This window comes from Tricharina praecox (assembly GCF_024521635.1).
Source record: "Tricharina praecox strain CBS 144465 chromosome Unknown BZA05scaffold_13, whole genome shotgun sequence".
Lineage (NCBI taxonomy): Eukaryota > Fungi > Ascomycota > Pezizomycetes > Pezizales > Pyronemataceae > Tricharina > Tricharina praecox.
This window is the reverse complement of record NW_026250415.1, coordinates 575,177-596,018: the sequence shown is the minus strand read 5'-3', so window position 1 is coordinate 596,018 and position 20,842 is coordinate 575,177. Positions and strand designations below refer to the sequence as shown.

The 20,842-nt window shown below is 53.7% G+C and overlaps 5 protein-coding genes across 5 annotated transcripts; 4 read left to right on the top strand and 1 right to left on the bottom strand.

Moving 5' to 3' along the window:
* The first annotated feature begins 3,285 nt into the window (after positions 1 to 3,285).
* BZA05DRAFT_374036 (major facilitator superfamily domain-containing protein) lies at positions 3,286 to 5,272 on the top strand. The gene is made up of 4 exons (XM_051481745.1): positions 3,286 to 3,626; positions 3,690 to 3,883; positions 3,948 to 4,820; positions 4,877 to 5,272. Exons 1-4 carry the CDS (start codon positions 3,420 to 3,422, stop codon positions 5,142 to 5,144), a joined length of 1,542 nt encoding a protein of 513 aa, XP_051339170.1. The 5' UTR covers positions 3,286 to 3,419; the 3' UTR covers positions 5,145 to 5,272.
* Positions 5,273 to 5,724: 452 nt separating this feature from the next.
* Positions 5,725 to 8,615, top strand: BZA05DRAFT_399315 (fungal-specific transcription factor domain-containing protein). Its single transcript, XM_051483793.1, has 7 exons — positions 5,725 to 5,915; positions 5,972 to 6,042; positions 6,104 to 6,184; positions 6,257 to 6,930; positions 6,982 to 7,470; positions 7,518 to 7,938; positions 7,993 to 8,615. The coding sequence occupies exons 1-7, from the start codon at positions 5,830 to 5,832 to the stop codon at positions 8,520 to 8,522; spliced, it is 2,352 nt and encodes a 783-aa protein (XP_051339169.1). The 5' UTR covers positions 5,725 to 5,829; the 3' UTR covers positions 8,523 to 8,615.
* A 637-nt stretch (positions 8,616 to 9,252) lies between these two features.
* BZA05DRAFT_374032 (Six-hairpin glycosidase-like protein) lies at positions 9,253 to 10,864 on the top strand (the record flags this gene model as incomplete). Its single annotated transcript, XM_051481744.1, has 4 exons — positions 9,253 to 9,886; positions 9,950 to 10,157; positions 10,224 to 10,358; positions 10,415 to 10,864. 4 exons carry the CDS (start codon positions 9,253 to 9,255, stop codon positions 10,758 to 10,760), a joined length of 1,323 nt encoding a protein of 440 aa, XP_051339168.1. The 3' UTR covers positions 10,761 to 10,864.
* A 1,102-nt stretch (positions 10,865 to 11,966) lies between these two features.
* On the bottom strand, positions 11,967 to 13,492 carry BZA05DRAFT_399306 (uncharacterized protein). The gene is made up of 3 exons (XM_051483792.1): positions 12,830 to 13,492; positions 12,669 to 12,768; positions 11,967 to 12,605 (listed from the first exon to the last, which is right to left on the bottom strand). The coding sequence occupies exons 1-3, from the start codon at positions 13,233 to 13,235 to the stop codon at positions 12,383 to 12,385; spliced, it is 729 nt and encodes a 242-aa protein (XP_051339167.1). The 5' UTR covers positions 13,236 to 13,492; the 3' UTR covers positions 11,967 to 12,382.
* BZA05DRAFT_399304 (uncharacterized protein) lies at positions 13,493 to 13,927 on the top strand. Its single transcript, XM_051483791.1, has one exon. The coding sequence runs from the start codon at positions 13,534 to 13,536 to the stop codon at positions 13,768 to 13,770; it is 237 nt and encodes a 78-aa protein (XP_051339166.1). The 5' UTR covers positions 13,493 to 13,533; the 3' UTR covers positions 13,771 to 13,927.
* Positions 13,928 to 20,842: the final 6,915 nt, after the last annotated feature.

The window sequence follows — 20,842 nt, the reverse complement described above, 5'->3', positions numbered from 1 at the left end:
AAGACGAGCGCTGATATGGCACAGAGAACTCGTCTCATCGGCCCAATCCACCTCTTCCGTAGCTGCGATTCAGCCCTAGGCGGATGTCTGCAGCTGGGCCGACCCACTTCCCGTCTACACCACAACACGGGCAGACCACCGCTCCTCGAACTCCTTACACAGGCTGGAGTGTCTTGATAGCGAGTAGCTCCGGGTGGACCATGGCTAATTACGTAGCATGCATACGCGTATGGCAGGGGGAAAAGATCCTACAGACACATCTGCAGACCAGAAAAAGTAAGACAAGGCTCTACTGAGCTCCCCGCATCCGTGGGTTCCATACATATCTGGAGTTTGTAAGGACCGTGCGGGCAGCCGCAGCAATATCTGTTGGCTGGAAGCGACGTCCTCGATCATTGATGCCACATAGCCGGGTGGCGAACCTCACGACGCTTCCTGTTGGGTCTCGCTTCTTTCTTCTCGAGGATTTCACCCCCTTCCCGGCCGGCAGGTGGTCCCCCGGTGGCCAGCTTCTGAACCGAGTCTGTGAGTGGGATTTCCCAACCTTCTGAATTGAGGACGAGGGGTCTGGAACCGCGACATCATTCGATTTCCATTCGGCTTTCCCCCCTACATGGGCTCTTCTGAGCAGGTTGGAGATCCTTCACTCCATCATTCTTTTTTGCCAGCTTCTGAGGGTTTAGGTCTAAGGACGTGAGACGGAAGACCTCCGTGAGCGCCTTTTTGTAATGCCTATTGCCCGTTCCTTGCTCCGAGGAATCAGGAAAACATTCCCAACGGCCCGAAACACAAGGGAGGTTCTACAGATTTCGTGCACTAGAACTACTCTAGAACCATCAGGGGGTATATGAGGGTTTTGTCCGCGCACGGAAAGTGGGAGGTTCGGCTCTTTTTTTCAAGAGCTACAACCACATTAACTGGTAGCTTGACTGATCCCACAAGCAAGATGTCTTCAGAAGTTACAGTTTATATTCTGCTATCCTACTTCGGACCTCGTGATTTTGCTCGCAATGCGCTGTATCACAGCCGTACTTCTGTGAGTTTCTTCCGGCACAAAACCGAGTTACTCGCGCAATCTTTCGCGTCCAATACATTCACTATTCGGCTCTTGACGACTTCAGAAGATTCAGTGAAATCCAACTCTTGCCGGATCCTCTAGAGTTTCTCCGTGCTTTGCTATTTGTTTTCTGGTTCCATTTTGCGAGGGAAAGGGAACCGGAAGTTGGAGCACTGAGACATTCTACTACCAACCACCATGTTTGTTTACATCCCGTAGGTAGTACACGCTGATCTATGAACCTCAGTAATCAATGTCGATGGCAAGGACTCGGTTTACACGATAGTTAATCAGCGTGGGTGCTTTACTCTTCTTGCAAGGACCCATGTCTGTTGTTGTGGTGATAATTTTAGTTCCTGTGCACGGCGCTCTACAAAACCTCCCCCAGCCTATCTATAAGTCAATCACTCATTCTACTTCCGGTAGTACAATACATATTCTTTTTTTTCCGGACCAAAAAGAATAACTACGGGTGTAAGGCAAGCTATCGCGTTCATCATCCATGATCCATTGTCTGTGCGTTTCAGTCGAAATCACCGCGATGGAGGCTGCTCCAACTTCCGCCCGTTCCCGCATCCCCAGTCTGCAAAGTCAGCCTCCCGCTGACAATCATGGACCCAAGTTCCAACAACACTGCCGCCACCGTCTCGGCTTCTCCCGGTGGGACTGGGTCCCCCCGGATGTACCCGTGCTGGCAATAGCCCCTTAGTTAACCCGCAGCTGGGCTGTGGAGTGATGGCCTGCATCACGTCCCCCCTTGAGCTGGATGGGCCGCTTGGTTCACACGGCTCTACACTAGTAATCCGACGGAAAATTCAAAACTCAGCAGTGGGTTAGAGAATTTGGGCGATTCTCAGGTTGAAACTTGAAATGAAGTTATGGCGTGGCTCTCAGCTGCCGCCTTCGAGCTGTCAAGTGTCAACTCGTACTTCCTAATGCCCGAGACACCCACAAACCTCACTACACATACTCTATCGGCGGTCAATGACATCTAGTCATCCTGGTGCTAGGGATTGAAGACCTGCTCGGGAGTCTCAGCAGACATGGCGTCAATTCCAAGTATTTCCCAGGCCATGACAGATAATCGAGGATACTTACTAGTAGTGAGCCCGCTTATTTTACCAGACCCTACCACATCCTCAACGGCTGAGTCTCGAGATTCAAGGCTTGATGGCTCCATCCGTCATACTCACTTGACTTCAATGGCATGCTGCACAAGTGTTTGAATGAGTCGGCATCGAGCGGAGTCATCATTGTCCCGTCATCGTGGCCAGCAGCGGATGCCCTTTCCTCCAGCAGATATAATAATTTCTGGTAATGAAGCCGTCCTTCAACTTCACCGGATGTCCCGCTGCTTTGTCGGTTGATCCTCCGGTAATATTGTGATTCTTTGGATTCCACGCAACGTATAAAGTATGTACCTAACGATTTCTATGGGGGCAAGATTCTGTAGTTGTGGATGTGTAAGAAAGTCTTGAGCTCTTTACTTTGGAGGTGGGCGCGGGGCTTCTCAAGTGCTCTGAGTGGCTTGGAGGCTACCTCGCAGCCGGTGGGTACTTCGGACATCGCTGCTGCTTGGTCGGGTGTTGTGTCGCAAAGTTGTTTCAGGAGGATAAAGTTGTGCGGCGCTCGAGTAGCGGTGGAAGTAGACTATTGAAAAATTTGACTCTTGGGCGAATAAGAGATGTATGAGTGTGATTCGAATTTTTGGGTATTGGGTAGTGATTGGTTCATACGGCGGCATTAACTGACAGTTGCCAGGAGCCTTTGGTTGGTACTGGCACTCTACATGTGCATGTCGATTTCGTTAGGGCCGGAGGCGGGCTGTTGTCGGGAGCTGAAGCGAATTTGGCCCCCGCGCTGGAATATTGGAGAGCTTATGTTCATCCAATCTTTTGACCGGTCGGTATTGTGATGATTGGACCACAGTCATGAGGGGTGCCCCCCGAGTGCATGTCTGTTCAGAAACACATGACAAAACACCCCGCCTGTGCGCTTCAGAAGCGAACCCTACACAAGCAGAGAATCCTTGCCAGCATTAATGTACGTGAGCTGTAAATTCATGGGGTCCGTTTTACGATCCATCTGACGTCGATTGTTGTGCCGGGGCGAGTGATATGCTGTAGAGCGGCCAGCGGAGCAATCGTCGGAGCGTCTCCGAACAGCCCATTACCCCACACGTAGGGCTGCAATTGAAGGCTGGAATATGATCTTCCGTACCATTTGAACCGTCCCCGGATTTATATAGATACTAAATGCTTATCCTGCTGTTGGGCCAACTCGGCTCTAATCCGCAGCTCTCCAGTCCCCTGATTCCCTCCCCACACCCCCGCCCCCCGCACCCTTGAACAAACAGTCAGCCATGCCTCCACCAACTGAGGATGTGAACCGTGTTCACAGCACGAGCGAAAAGGCGGCCGATGATACGATTGATCGCGTCGTCGATACCGAGGCCGACAGGGATGTCGCGCGCTACACAGCCGGCGTCGAGCACATCATCATTGGCGAAGAGCTCAACAAACAGCTGTTCTGGAAAGTGAACAAGAGGGTGCTGGTGATCATGTTGGGTGTAAGACACCGTCTTTCTCTGGCGCGCATTCTCAGACCCCCCAGCCTAATATTGGATATGTAGACCTATTTCTGCCAGTCTCTCGACAAAGGCACCCTGGGCTTTTCCTCCATCATGAACATCCAGGAGGATGCGAATCTTGTCGGACAACAGTTTTCCTGGCTGGGAACGATCCTGTACATGGGCGTCCTGGTGGGTGAATATCCGACCAATTTCCTGCTACAGAAGCTGCCCATTGCAAAGTATCTGTCCGTCAAGTAAGTCATTGTCACCGGTAGCACCCCCCTCTTGTCCATGATGCTAACATTCTCGGGGATGAAGTGTTTTCTGCTGGGGCGCAGTCGTAGCATGTTCCGCGGCCGCTCAAAACTTCGGTTCATTGATGGCGGTACGGTTCCTTCTGGGGTTCTTCGAGTCCTGCGTCCAGCCGGCATTCATCATCCTCACGGCGATGTGGTACACGCGCCAGGAACAGCAGATCCTGACGTCCTTATGGTACTGCATGTTTGGCGTGCAGCTCATGGTGGGAGGTCTGATCGCGTTCGGAGTCTCCCACTTCAACGACGGGCCCATTAGATCGTGGCAACTGCTCTTCCTCGTTTTGGGTCTTCTCACCTGCGTCTGGGCTTGCTTCATTGGCTACTACCTTCCCGACTCCCCCATGAAGGCTAAATGCTTCGACGAAGACACCAAGAAGCTCCTCATCGAGCGGGTCCGCGCAAACGAAACCGGTATCCAGAATAAGAAATACAAGAAGTACCAGATCGTCGAAGCACTGACCGATCCGATGGTGTGGTGCTACGTGCTCCTGCAGACGAGCAGTACGCTCATCATCGGCGGCCTCGGGGTGTTCTCGAACCTGATCATCAAGGCGTTCGGGTTCACGTATCTTCAAACACAGCTGCTGAACATCGCGCAGGGAGCCATCACCATCGCGATCATGATCGGCAGTGCGACTCTGGCCACGAAATACCAACAAACCTGCGCCGTCATGTTGCTGTGGACGGTTCCGGCGATCGTGGGAACAGTCGTGATAATGCAGATCACGCCGAATGCTAGTAACAAGGTCGGGCTACTGATCGCGTTCTACTGCACGCAGTTCTTCCTGGCCCAGGGAAACATGATCTTCTCGCTGATCTCGCGGAACATCGCCGGGCAGACGAAGAAGAGTGTCACTCTGACCATCACGTTTGTGTAAGTTCTTTCCCCGCCCTTTTACTCGCATGCGATGCTGATTTCAGTGTCCACAGCGCCTGGGCCGCGGGCAACATGACCGCCCCCCAGATCTTCCAGGCCAGCGATAAGCCGCGCTACAGGCATGGCTTCATCGCCCACCTGATTCTGTACATATTCTTCATCTCGATGGTCTGTATCTCGAGGTTTATCCTTACCAGACGGAATGCGGCGAAGAGGAGCGATGCGGGCGTGACGGATGTGGCGCAGGAGAAGATTGAACATGCACATGCGTTTGAAGACTTGACGGATCAGGAGAATCCCGACTTTCGTTATGCTTTTTAAGGATGTATGGAACGGACGGACTGGGGTGGGTGGGGTGGTATTATGATGGGGGCTATGTGGGAGGAAAACTTGTTGGAGGATCTGCAATTGCTTTATTTCGGTGACGAATTTGGCGGGTTAAGTTAGCGGGAAACAAAGAATATTGAAATTCAGTAAAGAGAGGACATTCACAGACTAGAGTGATCGCCTGTGCTATGAGCGGGTTGTGAGTTAGCATATATACCTAGTAGAGTAATTAGCAGCTCGAACTACCCATTCAATGCTGTCTAGTGATTTGGGTTGGTTGTCAACCACTGAATAGAAACGACGAGCGTGAATCAACGTAAATGCCTTAATTCCGAACTGTTTCTGGCTGTTTTACTTCGAGGGCTATCCGCAATGAGAGCTGTGCAGCGATATGAACAACCTTCTAGGCACATACCTTATACCTGACTTCTTACTTTTGGCTTTTGCTAAGAATCGTCGTGTGGCAACCTTTTTGGATGAAGTCATCCCGGCTAAATTAAGCGACGGCATCCAGCCGAGTTGCCGCGTCACTTTACCCCAGGATATCTCCCCCACAATCTGCATATTGCATCGCCGTACATACACGTTGTCACTAGGAAAGTCCAAACTTCTGCGATCACAGTCTCCCGCGCGACGAAGAAGTTCCAACCCAACCCAACCAAAACGAAACCAACCAGCCATGTCCCGCAGTTCGAGGGGAAAACGCAAGAGCGAGGAAAATGAGCTTGAGACTGGCTCGGAGCCGCAGGAAGACGAAGGGCCAGCGTACACCAACACATCCTGGATGCCGCGTTGTGCCTCGCTGACTTGCTGCCAACTAGCTGCCAGTCGTGCCGCAAGCGCAAGGCAAAGTGCACCCGAGAACAGCCATGCACTCTCTGCGTCCGGTTCGGTGCGAACTTTCGAGAATGGGGCGTTTGTAGCTGCCCAGTTCCGCTAAACAATGGTGCTAGGGGTTGAGTGTCAGTATGACGAGTCGAAGACCAAGCCGGGGGTGAAGGCAGGAGTCGTCGAGTCGTTGTCTCAACGGCTAGGTGCGCTTGTTTTTTTTTCCAGTCCGCGAAGAAGCGAATCCGGCCTGGACGCCGACTGACCGCCGGTTGAAGATGCTCTGGAGAAGATGTTTATTGGCCAGAGCCTTCTTATGAGACAGCTACTTGCTTCTACTACGCAGTTAACGCCGTTGAACATGGCGGTCATCACGCCACAACCTACCGGCACGGCACAGCAGAGAATCACAGCTGAAGTCGCTTGCTTGAAAAGAGACCTAATGGACGCATACTCAAATTCGGCTGACATCGATAATGCAAACCCTGTACCTCAAAAGATTCGTAGACAGCACTCCGGGAATACTGGTAGTCCGTCTACGCCGAATAGGATGGACGGCTCTAGCGAAGCAGGCGATGTTCGGGACAATCCCACCATACGGTCCAGAAAGCGATCGATAACCAATTTCTTCGACGACCCGGATCTTCCTCCTTTCGATCTGATGCAGCAACTTGTTGCGATATACTTCAATACGATACACCCCTGGATACCAGTCATACACCAGCAATGCTTGCTTCGAAAACTCGACAGCCCCGCGGAACGAGACCAGCTTTCTACCATCCTGTGTGCCATCACTGTAGTCACGGTTAGGTTTTCTTCAGACCCCCGACTGGAACAGCAGGAGACGCGAGAACGGCTGTCGAAGATCTGCCGGCAGAATGTCATCTTGAAATGCATGGAGAATTTCTCGGTTGAAAACTTACAAGCTTTGATCATCGTAGCTTTTGACACGGTATGCGAATTACTCCCTTATAGTGGCCTACTTACTGACTATGATCCAAAGATTGGATCCGGAAGGGGCCCGAAATCTTGGGCGATAGTCGACTGCATGTCTCGACAAGTCGAGCACCTCCAGCTGAGCTTTGAAGATGATTTTACAGAGCAGCAAGGCCAGTCGTACGGCACGGCCAATGGCGCAAGCCATCGCATGATACACCGCCTGTCCTTCCTTGGAAAACCGAGGAACTGGGTAGAGTCCGAAGAACGGCGGCGTGTATTTTGGAATGTCTTCCTGCTCGATCGTTTCTGTAGTGTGTCGACAGGGTGGAATCCAGGCCTAACTAGTGCAGACGCGCGCCGACGGCTACCTTGTGAAGGCGCTATCTGGGAAGCCGAAAAGCCAGTGAAGACCCGATACTTCGGAATTGGAGATAGCAGCCAGCCGGGAGGACTTCAGAGATTCGACGCCCCTACAAATAGTACGGCACAGAGTCCGGAAGAGGTTGCATCACTAGGAGGATTTGCGTATTGCATAGAAGCAACCGAGTCATTGGTGCGTATCGATGGACCCTACATATGCGTGTGAGCTCACAAGAATAGAGCCAAGTCACTCGGTTCTTTCTCCAACAAGCCGTCAATCCGCAAAACATCGAAGATGTACAACACTGGCTGATGCGCTTTAAAGAGCTTGACTTTGCGCTCGTCAAGTGGAAACTCTCACTGCCCCCGCAATGGCGGGAGGCGACTGTTCGCGATGCGGAACCCAGAATGGATCCGAATCTCACACTGGCTCACATCACACATAACACTTCGGTTATCCTTCTGCACCAAGGCATCGCATTTCCCACCGCTCAGTGGCAAGCCAGCGCCATGAAACTGCCGCAGGCAAGCTCTGTTGACACGTGTGTGTCGGCTGCCACGGAGATTTCAACCATCACCCAGCAGTACCTCATCCACAATGCCGGCATCACAAACCCACACTTTGCGTTCTGTCTGTTTGTGGCCGGAAGATCGCTACTAGGTACCCCATCCTTCACTCCTCAACCGATATGTACCCGCTGACCTCCTATATAAGCTCATTCAACATACTATCGCCTCGAGCTCCTCCCCGAATTCCATCTCCTAGTCAAGTCTCTCCTTGAGCTTTCAAACCGCTGGCAAGGTGTCTACGTCACCGAAAACGGATCCGACAACCTCGCAAGCCGCTTTGCACGCAACCTGTTGAATGCGCAAACGCAGGCATCAGCAAAACACAACGGCGTGGACCTACGGCAACCCGCGTACTCTTCAGACACCAACCACACCACCACCACCGGCACCATGAACGGGTGTTCCGGCTATCTCGAGCTCGACAACCAGTATATACCAGCCTCAGAACCTCTCTCCCTCGCCTCGCCGCCGATGCCCCTCGCGTTCCAAACGGACACGGCATTCTATGAGAATTTCATGCAGAGCAGCAATAGTCCCGGGAGCATGCACCAGCAACATGTGCAAATGGAGGCAGGGTTGAGTGCGGAGCAGATGGCACAGATATCGAATCTTTTTGCCGACCCGCAGTTCTTGGAATTGGATCGGGTGTTGATGTATAATGGAGGACCTCTTTGATGTTTTAAAGGTTTTCATTTAGACTAGGAAGCAGTACATTCTGCTGGGGAGAGGTGTGAAATACTATCATATTGGCCATCATACATACCGCAGTCCACACATCCATATCTCCCCTGTCGGGCTGAGCTCAGTGGGGTTTTCCTGTGAACTGTTGCCGTACGTTTTCTCCATACGTGATTATATAAGCTGCACACTTTGGCTCGACAGACAGTTACCACATTGACCTGTTGCCTATTATTTGCCACAAAAGAATGATCCCCATGGGGAACCGGCCTACTCTATTCGCAGTACGATGATGCCTCTACATACTCCGGTAATCATCCAACCGAGCGGGGCCTAATTTTCCGTCTTGAGCGGAGGCGCTCCGGCGATTCCTCCGGGCTCCGTCATCATCAGGAAACCGTAAAGCTCATCGTACCGTTCATCCGTTCTCGTATGTAGCAGTTATAATAAGTACATAATCTGGGAAAACGAAGGGATTTCAAATAATCAACTAGAAGTCCCAACCGTATCCTATCCTTAACGCTGGCGAATGACGAACCACGCCGAAATGCTCCGCACAAGTGACGACTCCCCCATCAGCAAGAAGCGGAAGGCGAACGGAGTGCATCGGTTGAGGAGGGATGAGCGGGCGGGGGCGGAGATGGTATTGCGAATCTGGGTGCTTGGATGCCGTTGGTACTTGGTACTGTTAGCTGATTGGGATGCCCAGGGATCCGAAGCCGCACAGATGCCCACGCCGACGGCCTCGCCGCCTCTGCTCTTCGCCAGCGGCGAAACAACTCAGCCCGAGCAGACAGACTCTGAGCGGCTCGCGCGTTCGCAGCGGATATCCGCAACCAGCGCGCTATTCTCCCCGAGCGCCGTAGCGAAGATCTGGGGGGTCGCACGGGGGGCACTGGACCGGGCATCGCCACCGACAGAAATGCCGGAGTACACGCCACCGGGATCGAGCTCGTACAGCTACACCGCAGCGGACTTCTGGACGTCGGGGTTTTTTCCCGGGAGCCTGTACCTGCTTTTGGAGCGGGCGAAGGTGTATCCGGGACATTTTCCCATAGAGAAGTTGCATGTCGAGAAGCTGCGCTATGCGTGTCGCTGGTGGTCGGAAAATCTACATGTTCAGGCTCACAGAACAGATACTCATGACTTGGGATTCATGATATTGCTGCCGTTCCAGAAGGATTATGAGCTCACCGGGGATAGGCGCTCGCTGGATACGCTAGTTACCGCGGCGAATAGCCTTGCCAGCAGGTTTGAGCCAAGGGTTGGGTTGATACGTAGCTGGGACACGTGCTGTACCAAACGCTACGCTTTTGAGGATCCTAAGGCGGATTTCTTGGTCATTATCGACAATATGCTGAGTACTTACATGCGTACATCGCACCTTTGATCCCGTATCTGATGCTGATGGGCAATCGCTCCAGATCTAAACCTCCTCTACTGGGTATCCGCGCAGACCGGCGACCTCCGCCTATCCAGCATCGCAACCACACACGCCGAGAACTCACTGAAGCACCACATCCGACATCCGCAGTGGTCGACCGTGCACGTCGTCAACTTCGACCAGGAGACGGGGGCGGTCAAGGAGAAGCTCACGAACCAGGGCTACGCGGACGACAGCACCTGGAGCCGGTAAGTTCCTCGCGGCCCCCGCATGCCGAGACGGCCTCCGTTAGTACCGTTACTGACCCGCAACAGTGGCCAGGCTTGGGGCATCCTCGGCTTCGCGCAGTGCTACGCCTGGACCCGCAAGCAAGCGTTTCTCGACGCCGCGATAAATCTCGGCGAATACTTTGTCTCCAGACTCGACGACGGAGACGGAGTTCCGCACTGGTTAGTTCCCCCTCCCTCCCCACCTTCCCGTCCACGCACTGACGCCTGCCCCTTAGGGATTTCGACGCTCCACGTCCCACTTACCGTGACACGTCCGCGGCGATGATCGCGGTGTGTGGGTTCCTATGTATCTACGAGGCGACGCCAGAAGTGAGGTTCCTCTCGCACGCGCTGCGGATCCTAGACGCTACGCTCAAGATGTCGCTCGCACCGCCGGCGAGGTTCCGTGATGATGGGAGCGACGCCGTGGACTTGGGCAGTGGCGGAGATACGATATTATTGAATGCTACGATTAATAATCATGAGTTTGCCCCCAGGAGGTGGGCGGATCATGGACTCGTCTATGCGGATTATTTCTTTCTGGAGGTCGGGAATAGGCTCCTGGGGTTGGGGTTGGTGTAGATGAAACGGAGGGGAGGTTGCGGGATATGTGTAGAGTATGTACGTACTGTAACGGTTATGGTATTTGAATTATATACCGGCTCTCTACCGTGTCTTTCCATGAGCATTGAACCCTGCCTACGGCGGTATTGCTTGCGCTCCGTGAGCCGCTTTTCCGCGAGTGGGGCGCAGTATTTCCAGATTATCAGCCGGCGCGAGTGATACATTATGAGCATGTAGTATCGGTGGGATTAACCGGCATGTATTTCGTTTCGAGGCAGCAAACATACATAGTAACTTGAGGCCCAGCAAACCGAGTCCCGAAACCTCCCTCGTCGCCGTCCTTGTGCACGTCCTTGCCGGACCGATCTCTGCAGCTCCGGATTCCGGAGTTGGTTACCTGAGTTACCCTAGTAACCAACATACACACGGCAGCGAGTTCGAAGCCGAGTGATGGCAGGTGAGCGTGCATTCCCCACCCCCACTCCCCCAAATCAACCCAGCGCTTGAATTGTCACACTCTTATCATCACACTCTCATCACACTCTCCAAACAACCCTCCGAAACGGCGTGCGGTCGCTGCTTGTGGCCAGCACCCCCCCCCCCCCCCCATGCTGTCCAACGTTGGTCGTGCATGCACGTCGTGCGCATCCGCTACTCTAGTTAGTGCACGCTGACACTGGCACTGCAATAGCAGCCGGTGGATATCGATGCGCTGGATAGCTGGATGGATGCGCGAAGTCGAAGGCACGGAACATCAGTGCGGGTTCCAAACACGACCGCGACCGCAATCACGCCGTCATGTCATGTCACGACCACGACCACCACGCCGTCATGTCACGGGGCGGGTGTGCAGCACGCAGAAGTCCGCACGCATCGATACCGGGCGCGGCGCGGCGGGGGCGGGGGTCGCGGGGCGTCGACGGCGGCAAAACAAAACAAAACAAAAAACCCATGCGGTCGGTTCCAAAACAAAAGCAAAAGGAAGAAAAGCAAAAGCAAAAGCAGAACAAAATAAAAGCAAAAGAAAAGAAAAAGAAGTAAAAGCAACGAAAAAGAAGAAACTTCCTTATCGTTCCTTTGAATTGAAATCGCCAGCTGGCCGACCGACCGCCCGGGAGTCTCCGGATGGAATGGATGTAGAGTAAGTTAGAATCGAGCGTTACGCACGCAGACACTCACACACACTCTCACACACACATAACGCACACACGAACACACGTAGAGCACACACCGTTGGATTTGGTCGGGGGTGGGGGAACGACGATCGATCAATTACTCTGTAAATCCCCGCTGGCAGGTATGTAGGCCGAGCTGTGCGCCACGAAACGAAACGGCAACTACCGGTATGTAGCCGTGTGCAAAAGATGGACTGAAAGGGAAGACAAAAAAACAGTAAAACCGAAACATCTCAGAAAACAGGAAAACAAGAAACCTTCGTGCCAAATGCATGTTTAACGCCCAAAGAATGCAGACCCGTCCTCTCAAGTACGAAGGAGAAAAGGAAAAAAAGGAAAGAAAAAAACCGTTTGAAGCGACCGTTGGAGAAGCGCAAAAATAAAAAATAAAAAGAACCCCCTCATGCCCCCGAGCTTTTCTGTCGATCCGTCTGTCTGTCTGTCTGTCGAGGAGGTGCATGCATTTCATATGGTGCCTAGTTCCTTCTGCGGCTGTTCCCCGAGCATCGAGGCACGGGATATCGCCAGGTTGTTCGAGGTGCTGTACTGGAACGGTTCGTAGCGGGTGTATCGGTCGGTGTCTTTGACCACCTTCTTGATCTCCTTGAGTTCCTCGCCGATGCAGCCGGTCAGCTTGCCGACGAGGTCGTTCATCAGGTCCGTGAAGCGGGATTCAAAGGCGTCGTGGCTGTGCGGATGTTAGTCGCTGACATTCGACGGGGAAAAAGGTAAAAGGAAAAAGAAAACATACGTTTCACCGTCTTCGACCCGTGTTCGGATCGCTCGGCTGTCTTCCATAACGGCCTCGGTATTCTCGATGATGGTCTCGATACCGTCGTCCACACGTCCGACTATCGGCCAGTCATTAGCCCATGTTTTTCCAGCCGGCTACTCGGACGGGGAAAAACCTACCACGCTGTTCGAGCAAGCTCATCCGATCGAGAATCTGCTCCTGCCTCTCTGCCAAGTCCTTCATGGTATTCTGGAGCTTCGTCATGGCGGTACACAGCTGGCGCATAACCTTGACCTCAGTCGAGTAGCTGGCGCGGTCTGGGCTCGGCGGGGCATTCTGCTGGGATGCGTGACTCGGCTGCGAGAATACGGGACTCGGCGGCGCGGCTCCCTGCACGTGGGAGTGCGAATACCCCATGTGCGCGAACGGCATAGTGGGCGGAAAGTGCGCGTACGGCAGCGGCCCGCCGTTGGAAAGATCCATGTGTGCGTGCGGCATCGAGCTCGGCGGCGGCCCCGGGTAGCCCGAGGCGAAGGCGAAGTCGGCGCCTGGGTAGGCGACGAAGGAGTATCCCGGTCCGGCCATTGGTGGACTGGGGTGCAACCGAGTCGGTTTCGGGTTGTTTTGATCGATTACGTACCGGTGGAAGTCGAATCGAGGTTAGTTGTCAGGGATGTTGGTTGTTTTTTTGTTGTTTTGTTGTAGTTGTGCTTGCACTTGTAGTTGTGCCTGTATGTATTGTATTACTGCATGCGTCGGACGAAGTAGCGATGTGTCGATGTAGCGATGCGGCGATGGCGAAGGCGGTGTATGTACTTTTTTTCCCGTTGGAATCGGTCGGGAGGGGGGTGGGGGGGAAAAGAGCGGGAGGAATTTTTCTTATATGCTCCGCCGTTCCCTACTACTGTATGGAATAGTAGTAGCAGCACAAGGGATCAGCCCCGAGACACCGGAGCTCGGATGCGCAACTCGTTCATTCATGCACTGCACTGCGGTGTCAACAATGACCACTGCACGCCACGAGTTGGCGATGGATTGGTTGGATGGAAGCATCTCGGGCGTACATATGTACATGCCGAAAACAGGTTCGGTGTGTGAAGCTAAAGCGGGGGGAGGATGATGAGGAGGGGGAGGCGGAGGACGAGGACCAGGAGGTGGAAGGCCACTGGAGCTGAGCCAGTAGTAGAGTAGGTAGCCTGTACGTACCAGACGTAGCTACAGGCTCTACAGGCTCCACCCTACTCTACAGTACCATATAGTAGTACCTATTACCCTACAGCGCACCGCAGTTGCAGTTGCAGTAGTAGCAGCAAGAACGACGTCCATTCAAGGGGCGGGGCGGGGCGGGGCGGGAGACTGCGGGCATTCTTCTGTGAGATCGAGTACATACCTCATACACACATACTCGTACCTACCCGTTCACCCGTAGCAGGCACCTAGAGTACTGACGGCCCTTCCAGAAGATAGGCAACGGGCACAGTACAGTACGTAAACAAGTCCAGCACCGACTTCAGCGCCAGCTTTTGCGCCAGTCGTCATGATCTCACCCTAACCACTTAAGCGAAACAGCGAAGGCCTGCCAGTATCGGTCACGATTGCCTAGGTGGACTCTGCCTGCATGGCCAGCTGCACGACCGCTGTATCGTGTGTTGGTGATTCGAAGGCGGGCTGCTTGGCAGGAGAATTCTTCTTCTGCTGCTGGGGAGAGAAGATAGCATGAGAATTCTGCTGCTGCTGGGGAGGGAGGACGGCCACTCGGCACGAGAATTAGGCTGTTGCTGCTGCTGCTGCTGCTGCTTCTGGGGAGAGAAGCACACCGGAATCGACGAGGCGGTTGAGCAGGTTGTGTAGAGTATCCAAGTCCATTTCGGCATCATGGAAGCGGTGGTAGCTATGACAGTAGGTCGGTAGCGGGGACGACATTCTGCCGCGCTAGACAAAGGCTGAATACGAGTGGCTAGCCGCTGACGAACCATCCGATACTTGCATGCCGTTCACATTCGGGCTCGAGCTCGAGCCTCACGGTCTTGGAATCAGCAGCCCGCTACAGAACAACGGCCGTGAAGCTCACTCGGATCCAGGTCGGCCAGGTAACACTCCACCGTTTCGGACCTTCGGTCGCACGGCTCCGTGCTCGAGCGAGGTTCCCCGATTCCCTCCCCTCCCGGTTCCCTCCCCTCCCGGTTCCCTCCCCTCCCGATTCCTCCCCTCCCCTCCCAAGCGCGTACTCCAAACACGACAAACAAACGCCAGCACACAGCGTTTTCGTGTGTCTTTAGGCGCTAATCGGAAGGCACTACCTTAGGTGGATAGGTGCTAGGTACGTAGGGCTCCCCTTTAACCTGCCGATTCCTAGCCTGGGAACACTTGACCGGGGAGCAAAAGGAAGAGTCGCAAGGTCGACCGCACATGCCAAAAAACCCCTCCGATTCTCCAAATCCAGACAGACTCGAAACTGCGGCCCTGTGGTGCACTGGGCGTGCGGGCAAAAGTCACAGCCCACGATGGAAAATTGCATATGGCCAATGGCCGACGACCGACGACCGACGGCCAATGGCCAATGGCCCGCGATGGCCGTACATACATGTTGGCCTGAACCCGCTGCAGCCAGCGACCGACCACCAGCCAATGCGCTGCGCGTCCAACCTTCAAACCTCAAACCTTCCGACCACTCGCGTCGGAGCCTGGAGGGGTTTTCGACCCACTTATGTACGAGTACTGGTACTGGTAATGCGTTCGTCGTACTAGCCAGTACATATCATAACGGCATATTACCGCCCCGCAACTACCGAGTCTCGAGACACGAGGTGGAACAAGTTGGGCTTTCGGTACCACCGTATGTATGTAGGTGGGTATGCGAATTCTTATCGCTTGTCGACAGCAGCGGCGGGATGGTTAAGTACGAGGTATGATGATGTACCAGCCCCTCCCATGTAGTGTCCTGGCGGAAACGAATCATCGTTGTGTTCGTCCTGTATTTGCTTATTCCTGCGTACCCCGTCGCCAGCGGCCAGCCAGCCAGCCACAGCAGAGGATGAGATGTCAGTGCCAGTGTCACGCTCCTCCTTCCTGCGGTATTTGAGGGACATACCGTACATACATACATACATACATACAGCAATGAGGGACGCGCAGGAATGCCCACCGTATCTACCGTATCCACCGCATCGTATCGCAGCGCCGTATGTAGTTACCAGTAATGACGGCCCGTTTGTTTCCTTTTTGCTCGAGTCCGCCGCGGAGAGTTCATATTCAAAGCACATGAGCATGGGCGATTCGGTCGGTCGGTCAGTTGATCACGAACATACACACATCGGTGCTGCTGCGCTGCGCTGCAGTGGGTACGGTAGAGTATGCAGAGTAGAGGAGTGGAGTGGAGTAGAGTAGACGACGACGACTGACCAACCGCTTCCCCGGTGGCTCGCCGTTTCGTTCCTTTTCCTTTTCTTCTTCTTCATTGCTATGCACGCCGACGACACCCCTTCCCCCCTCCCCCCTCCCCCCTCCCCCGCCCCACCGATAACAGCACAGCACAGCACAGCACAGCACCGCCCTCAAGAGTCGAACTGCTCCGGAAGCCGCTATGTCCCGTGGGAGACTGGGAGTCGCTGTGGTGCAGTGTGCACGTCAATGCAACGGCACAGAATCAATCGTCGCACAGCACACATGATGTGAGCCCTGCATTGGCCGACTAACTACTAACTACCCCGCATTCTCAATCCGTCCACCCTACATACCGGCATCACACATATCACACATACCTGGGTACTCTGCGCGTGCACGGCCGCTATTCGGGGTCTAGAATCTATGATACTCTAGAAGCATTCATTCATTCATTCCCAGAAGTGGTCATTCGGTGGAACAAACAAACGTAGGGAATGGAAGGGAGGGAATTGTCACTCGGTAGGTTGTTAACCATGGACATTGGAGACCACAGAGGCGGTAAATGACAAATGTGCGGACTTGTAGCAGTTGCACCGAGTGATACGCCGTGACGTAATTGCTCGTTGGTTTCCGCCGCCTCGCCCTTCCAACAGAGCAAGCCTCGCGTTCAAGGAATGGCATCGATCTCGACCTTGTGCGTGTGCGTGAGTGAGTCAACGATTCGAGTAATGTGTACAATCGCACGGCTGCGCATTGCGCATCCTTCCATTCGAGAATCGACGAGGCGGTGGCGCGGCAACTAGCATAGTCGTGTGTGTGCACGTGCACGCTCAACGTCAAGGCCAAAGCCCGTCGGCGAGTCGAGTGGATAATGCGTCCAATTCGATCGCCGCCTGCACCCACCGCTATTTTCCTATTTCCCTATCCCAGAGAGAAGCACCCATAGTTAGGGCTGTCCGGCTGGCTGGCTAGCTTTCCGAGTGCGATCCCAAGCCAGCCCAACCAACCCAACCCAGCCGGGTTGCTCCGGTAACTACCGTAGGCTCGTAGCGTCCCACACCCTGCCACTCCCTGCCACTTCCGACGACGACATTCGGATTCCCAGAGCCTGGTAATTTACCGGTTTGCGCATGTAGAGTACACAAGTAACTGTCGTGGGATCTATCATCTATGTACTCGTATGGCTTCAGGTTTAGAAGCACATGTCGTCATCGTCCGATCATTGCGCTGCACTGAGCTGCGCGGCGGACCTGAGTAAATTGGTAGGTACCGACGTACCGTGCGAGACCGACCAGGCTTCGCCGCATGTGTCGTACCTATCGTATCGCATCTTCCCTCCACTCATCAGAAGATTCGAAAAGCATATTGCAGGCCCATCGGCGGTGATGCACTGGCCACACAGTTGCAACGATTGTCACGGTAATATACGAGGACTCACTCGCGATCTGGCGGCGATCTGATGGCTTCGATTCTGGCGGCTCTGATACGGTCTCGACTCTCCAGTTGAGCATGTGAAGGGATCCACAGTATCGAGATTCGAGGGATCCAGCTCACCACCACTCACCCACAGCCACAGCCATAGCCGCAGCCGTAGCCATACGCAACACCCATCCATCCATTCAGTCGGTCGGTGTGTCGAAAACTAGTTTTCTCCGGATCGATCCAGAGTAGAGTAGTTCCTGCTTGTCTGGTTGATGATGTTAGAAATTAGAATCTATCGAAAAGCAAGGGCGAGGATTGGGATGACATGGAGGGCTGTGTTCGAATCATTTCAGATGAGCGAGTAAGCTAGTACGTAGTACATGTTATATTCGGCGTTTTTGGGCTGCAATAGATTTTTTTCTTACTCTTCCCGGATTACCGGATTACTGGAAGCTGGATTCTGCTGGCTGGGAAAGACGGTTTTTTTCTTCTCTTTCGGATGAACGTATGTAACGGTGAACGGTGAACGGTGAACGATGGGATAGGTTCTACGAACTGCTAACTGGTCGTCGTGAATCGTAATGCGGTATGTAGGGGTAGGTACTTAACTTAGGTATCCCACCTCGTGCTTCTCCTGCGGAGAATGGGTTGCCTGCTTACTTACTTACTTACTTACATACATAGTACCGTAAGTAGCTGTAGCTAGACGTTTTCCCCCGGGGACGTACACGTATGCCCACACGTATGTAACTAATCGAATCTCCGATTCAGTGTTCACACCTCCTCATCCTCATCCTCTTGTTCTTGTTCTTCCTCTTCCTGTTCCTCTACCACCAATGACCATTGACCACCCAGTAGTTTTCTCTTTCGTCCAAAGATCCGACTACGCCCGCCCGCAAAGGTAGTCCGTCCCGGATGTTCTCATGTTGATGCCTATAGTTAGTATTAGTTACCAATCTACGTGAGGGCTCAGGACTGTTGGGCGGGTATGTACGGTAGAGCATCTTGCTCACCGCATGCTCTTCTAATCGCCGCCGCCATCATAGCGGATATGACGGTGGATGTGAGTCGGGATGGCAGCAATTCATTTTCATTTTGTCTTCTACCCCGCCGCGGGGCTCACTTGCGTAAGTACCTAAGTTCTTACCTACGTGCGGGATGTTTGGCGGGTAGAGCATCCTGCTCACCCGCTGCATGCTCTTCTCATCGCCGCCGCCGCCGCCATCACGGCGGAAGTGACGGCAGCAATTCATTTCTCTTCTACCCCGCCGCGGGGCTCACTTGCGTAGGTACCGACCTATCTATCTACATACGTGCTGTGCTTGGAGAGTGATGTGCTTTCAGAGTGCCGCCTATGTAGTTACTGCGGGCTGCGTGATGTTGACCTCATACATACCGTATGTACCGTATCTACGGTATATTGGGCTGACACACCACTCGCTACTCGCCACTCGCAGCTCGGAGGCTGGGCACTGAAACACCAACGACCGCGTGCCGTACCGGTTATGCGCGGGCACCGTAGTTGCCCTGCGTTCACTCCACTGGAGACCACCCCAGCGGCCGTTTCCGTTGCCGTCGCCGTCATCGAGCGGCGATGCGCAGTACTCCACACAATATGTCCCGTGTGAGTGAGTGAGTATCGAATACCTGCACCGCACCATGCGCACCGGTAGTTAGTAGTTAGTAGTTACGCGCGCCCGCCGCCGGCAGCGTGAGCCGGGACTAATATGAGCTGTGGACACTGGAGTCTGGACTAGGGAATCTGGACGTCCGTGGATGTGATGACTATGTGGATGTGATGACTATGCCGATGTCCGTGTATGATATGTCGATGTCTATGTCGATTTCTGGGTATGATATGTCGATATCTAGGTATATGATATGTCGATGTCTATGTCGATGTTGCAGGCCCAAAGGCACAAAGACTAGAGTACTAGTAGCGCGACACGGCCACTCATTCGGCCCTTCTCGCCCCCGCCAGCAGTGGTAGTAGTAGCGGCAGCAATCAACGCGGCTTCCGCAGAGGCAGTGAGGCACTGCGCTCTTATATCGCTCATGCTCATGCTCCTGCTTGTGCTGCTGCTCCTACTCATGCTCAAGGCCAGTCACTCGTGCCTGCTCCTATGTACTCGACTCCAGCCCGGGCAGTCGATATCGATTTATTACGGCGACTCCCTCCCCACCACCCCCCTCGCTGCAGTCCGTTTCGAAACAAAAACAAAACAAAATTTCCGCCGCCGAAATAACCCCCCCTCTCTCCCCTCCAAAACGAAACGAAAAACGTTAACCTGCACAGTCTGCACGGCAGCACGCCCATGTAATTCCTGTTTTTTTTATAGAGAAACAATAGCAATCTGGGCTGGATGGGCCTCCCAGCAGACCACACGATTGGTTCATCTCTCGATCCTCGGCTGCTTTCATATATAGTAGAGTGCTTTCATTTCTGCCTTTCCGCCCCCTCCTCCCCTCCCATAATGTCACTATCTCGCGTGGGCGTGGAAGGAATAGGGGGCGAGGGAGCGAAGGGGGGGCAGGGGCAGGGGCGGCGGAGGGGCCAGTCATCCATACATGTTCGCTGTCGGTATCGATATGGCTCTTCCCTTCCTGCCTTTACTATACACTCGCAGCGGATGGCGAATGAATCATAGCGAATCATAGCGGCGGAGGGGTGCCATGTGTGTGTACAGTACATAGATTAGAGTGGACAATCTACTACCCAGTAGTATATCCGCAAACCGGTATGTACGCTCTATCTACCAATCTATCAATCTACTTTATATACCCACTCTACTATTCTACTCCACTCCACTCACTCTCTCTTTCCTCTGCTCTACATATGTAAATTCCCACTGACCAAACCCACATGCAGGGCGCACATCACCGCGCATGCATGCAGGTAGGTACTCTATATATTACTCTATATATGCATGCCGCCGATATCGTTTATCGACGTAGACGAGAATCCTCCGATAGAGTGTAACTAGAATATAGTAGAGTACCGTCCCATAGTGTAAACTGTGCTCTCGCGACAGTACCATACAAAGTACATAGCGGGGTGGCGGAGGCGCAAAATTAAAAAAAAAACTGGGCGGGTGGAAGTTTGGAGTTGGGAACGTGTTCCTCTGCCCCGCTGGTAGAGTGGCTTGCTGGATGGCTGGCTGGATGGCTGGCTGGATGGCTGGCTGGATGGCTGGCTGGATGGCTGGCTGGATGGCTGGCTGGATGGTCTGCTACAGTGCTACAGTGCTACCCCGCTAACGGCGAGGCGGATCAGATGCTCGAGTCCGTCCGCGCTGTTTCGGTGGCGCTCGCACAAGGGTTGTGGGGTCTGGACAGTGGCCACTTCAGGGAAGTCTGCTTCTAAGTTCCGCAGGATGAGGATGTTT

What these genes read in the sequence shown, in the direction of transcription:
- BZA05DRAFT_374036 (XM_051481745.1), top strand. Translation starts at nt 3,420, where the DNA reads ATGCCTCCACCAACTGAGGATGTGAACCGTGTTCACAGCACGAGCGAA. An exon ending in TGCTGGTGATCATGTTGGGT is followed by an intron (nt 3,627 to 3,689) that starts GTAAGACACCGT and finishes TTGGATATGTAG; the next exon opens with ACCTATTTCTGCCAGTCTCT. An exon ending in GCAAAGTATCTGTCCGTCAA is followed by an intron (nt 3,884 to 3,947) that starts GTAAGTCATTGT and finishes TCGGGGATGAAG; the next exon opens with TGTTTTCTGCTGGGGCGCAG.
- BZA05DRAFT_399315 (XM_051483793.1), top strand. Translation starts at nt 5,830, where the DNA reads ATGTCCCGCAGTTCGAGGGGAAAACGCAAGAGCGAGGAAAATGAGCTT. An exon ending in TCATCGTAGCTTTTGACACG is followed by an intron (nt 6,931 to 6,981) that starts GTATGCGAATTA and finishes TATGATCCAAAG; the next exon opens with ATTGGATCCGGAAGGGGCCC. An exon ending in TAGAAGCAACCGAGTCATTG is followed by an intron (nt 7,471 to 7,517) that starts GTGCGTATCGAT and finishes TCACAAGAATAG; the next exon opens with AGCCAAGTCACTCGGTTCTT.
- BZA05DRAFT_399306 (XM_051483792.1), bottom strand. Translation starts at nt 13,235, where the DNA reads ATGGCCGGACCGGGATACTCCTTCGTCGCCTACCCAGGCGCCGACTTC. An exon ending in GAGCTTGCTCGAACAGCGTG is followed by an intron (nt 12,769 to 12,829) that starts GTAGGTTTTTCC and finishes ACTGGCCGATAG; the next exon opens with TCGGACGTGTGGACGACGGT. An exon ending in CGGGTCGAAGACGGTGAAAC is followed by an intron (nt 12,606 to 12,668) that starts GTATGTTTTCTT and finishes ACATCCGCACAG; the next exon opens with CCACGACGCCTTTGAATCCC.
- BZA05DRAFT_399304 (XM_051483791.1), top strand. Translation starts at nt 13,534, where the DNA reads ATGCTCCGCCGTTCCCTACTACTGTATGGAATAGTAGTAGCAGCACAA.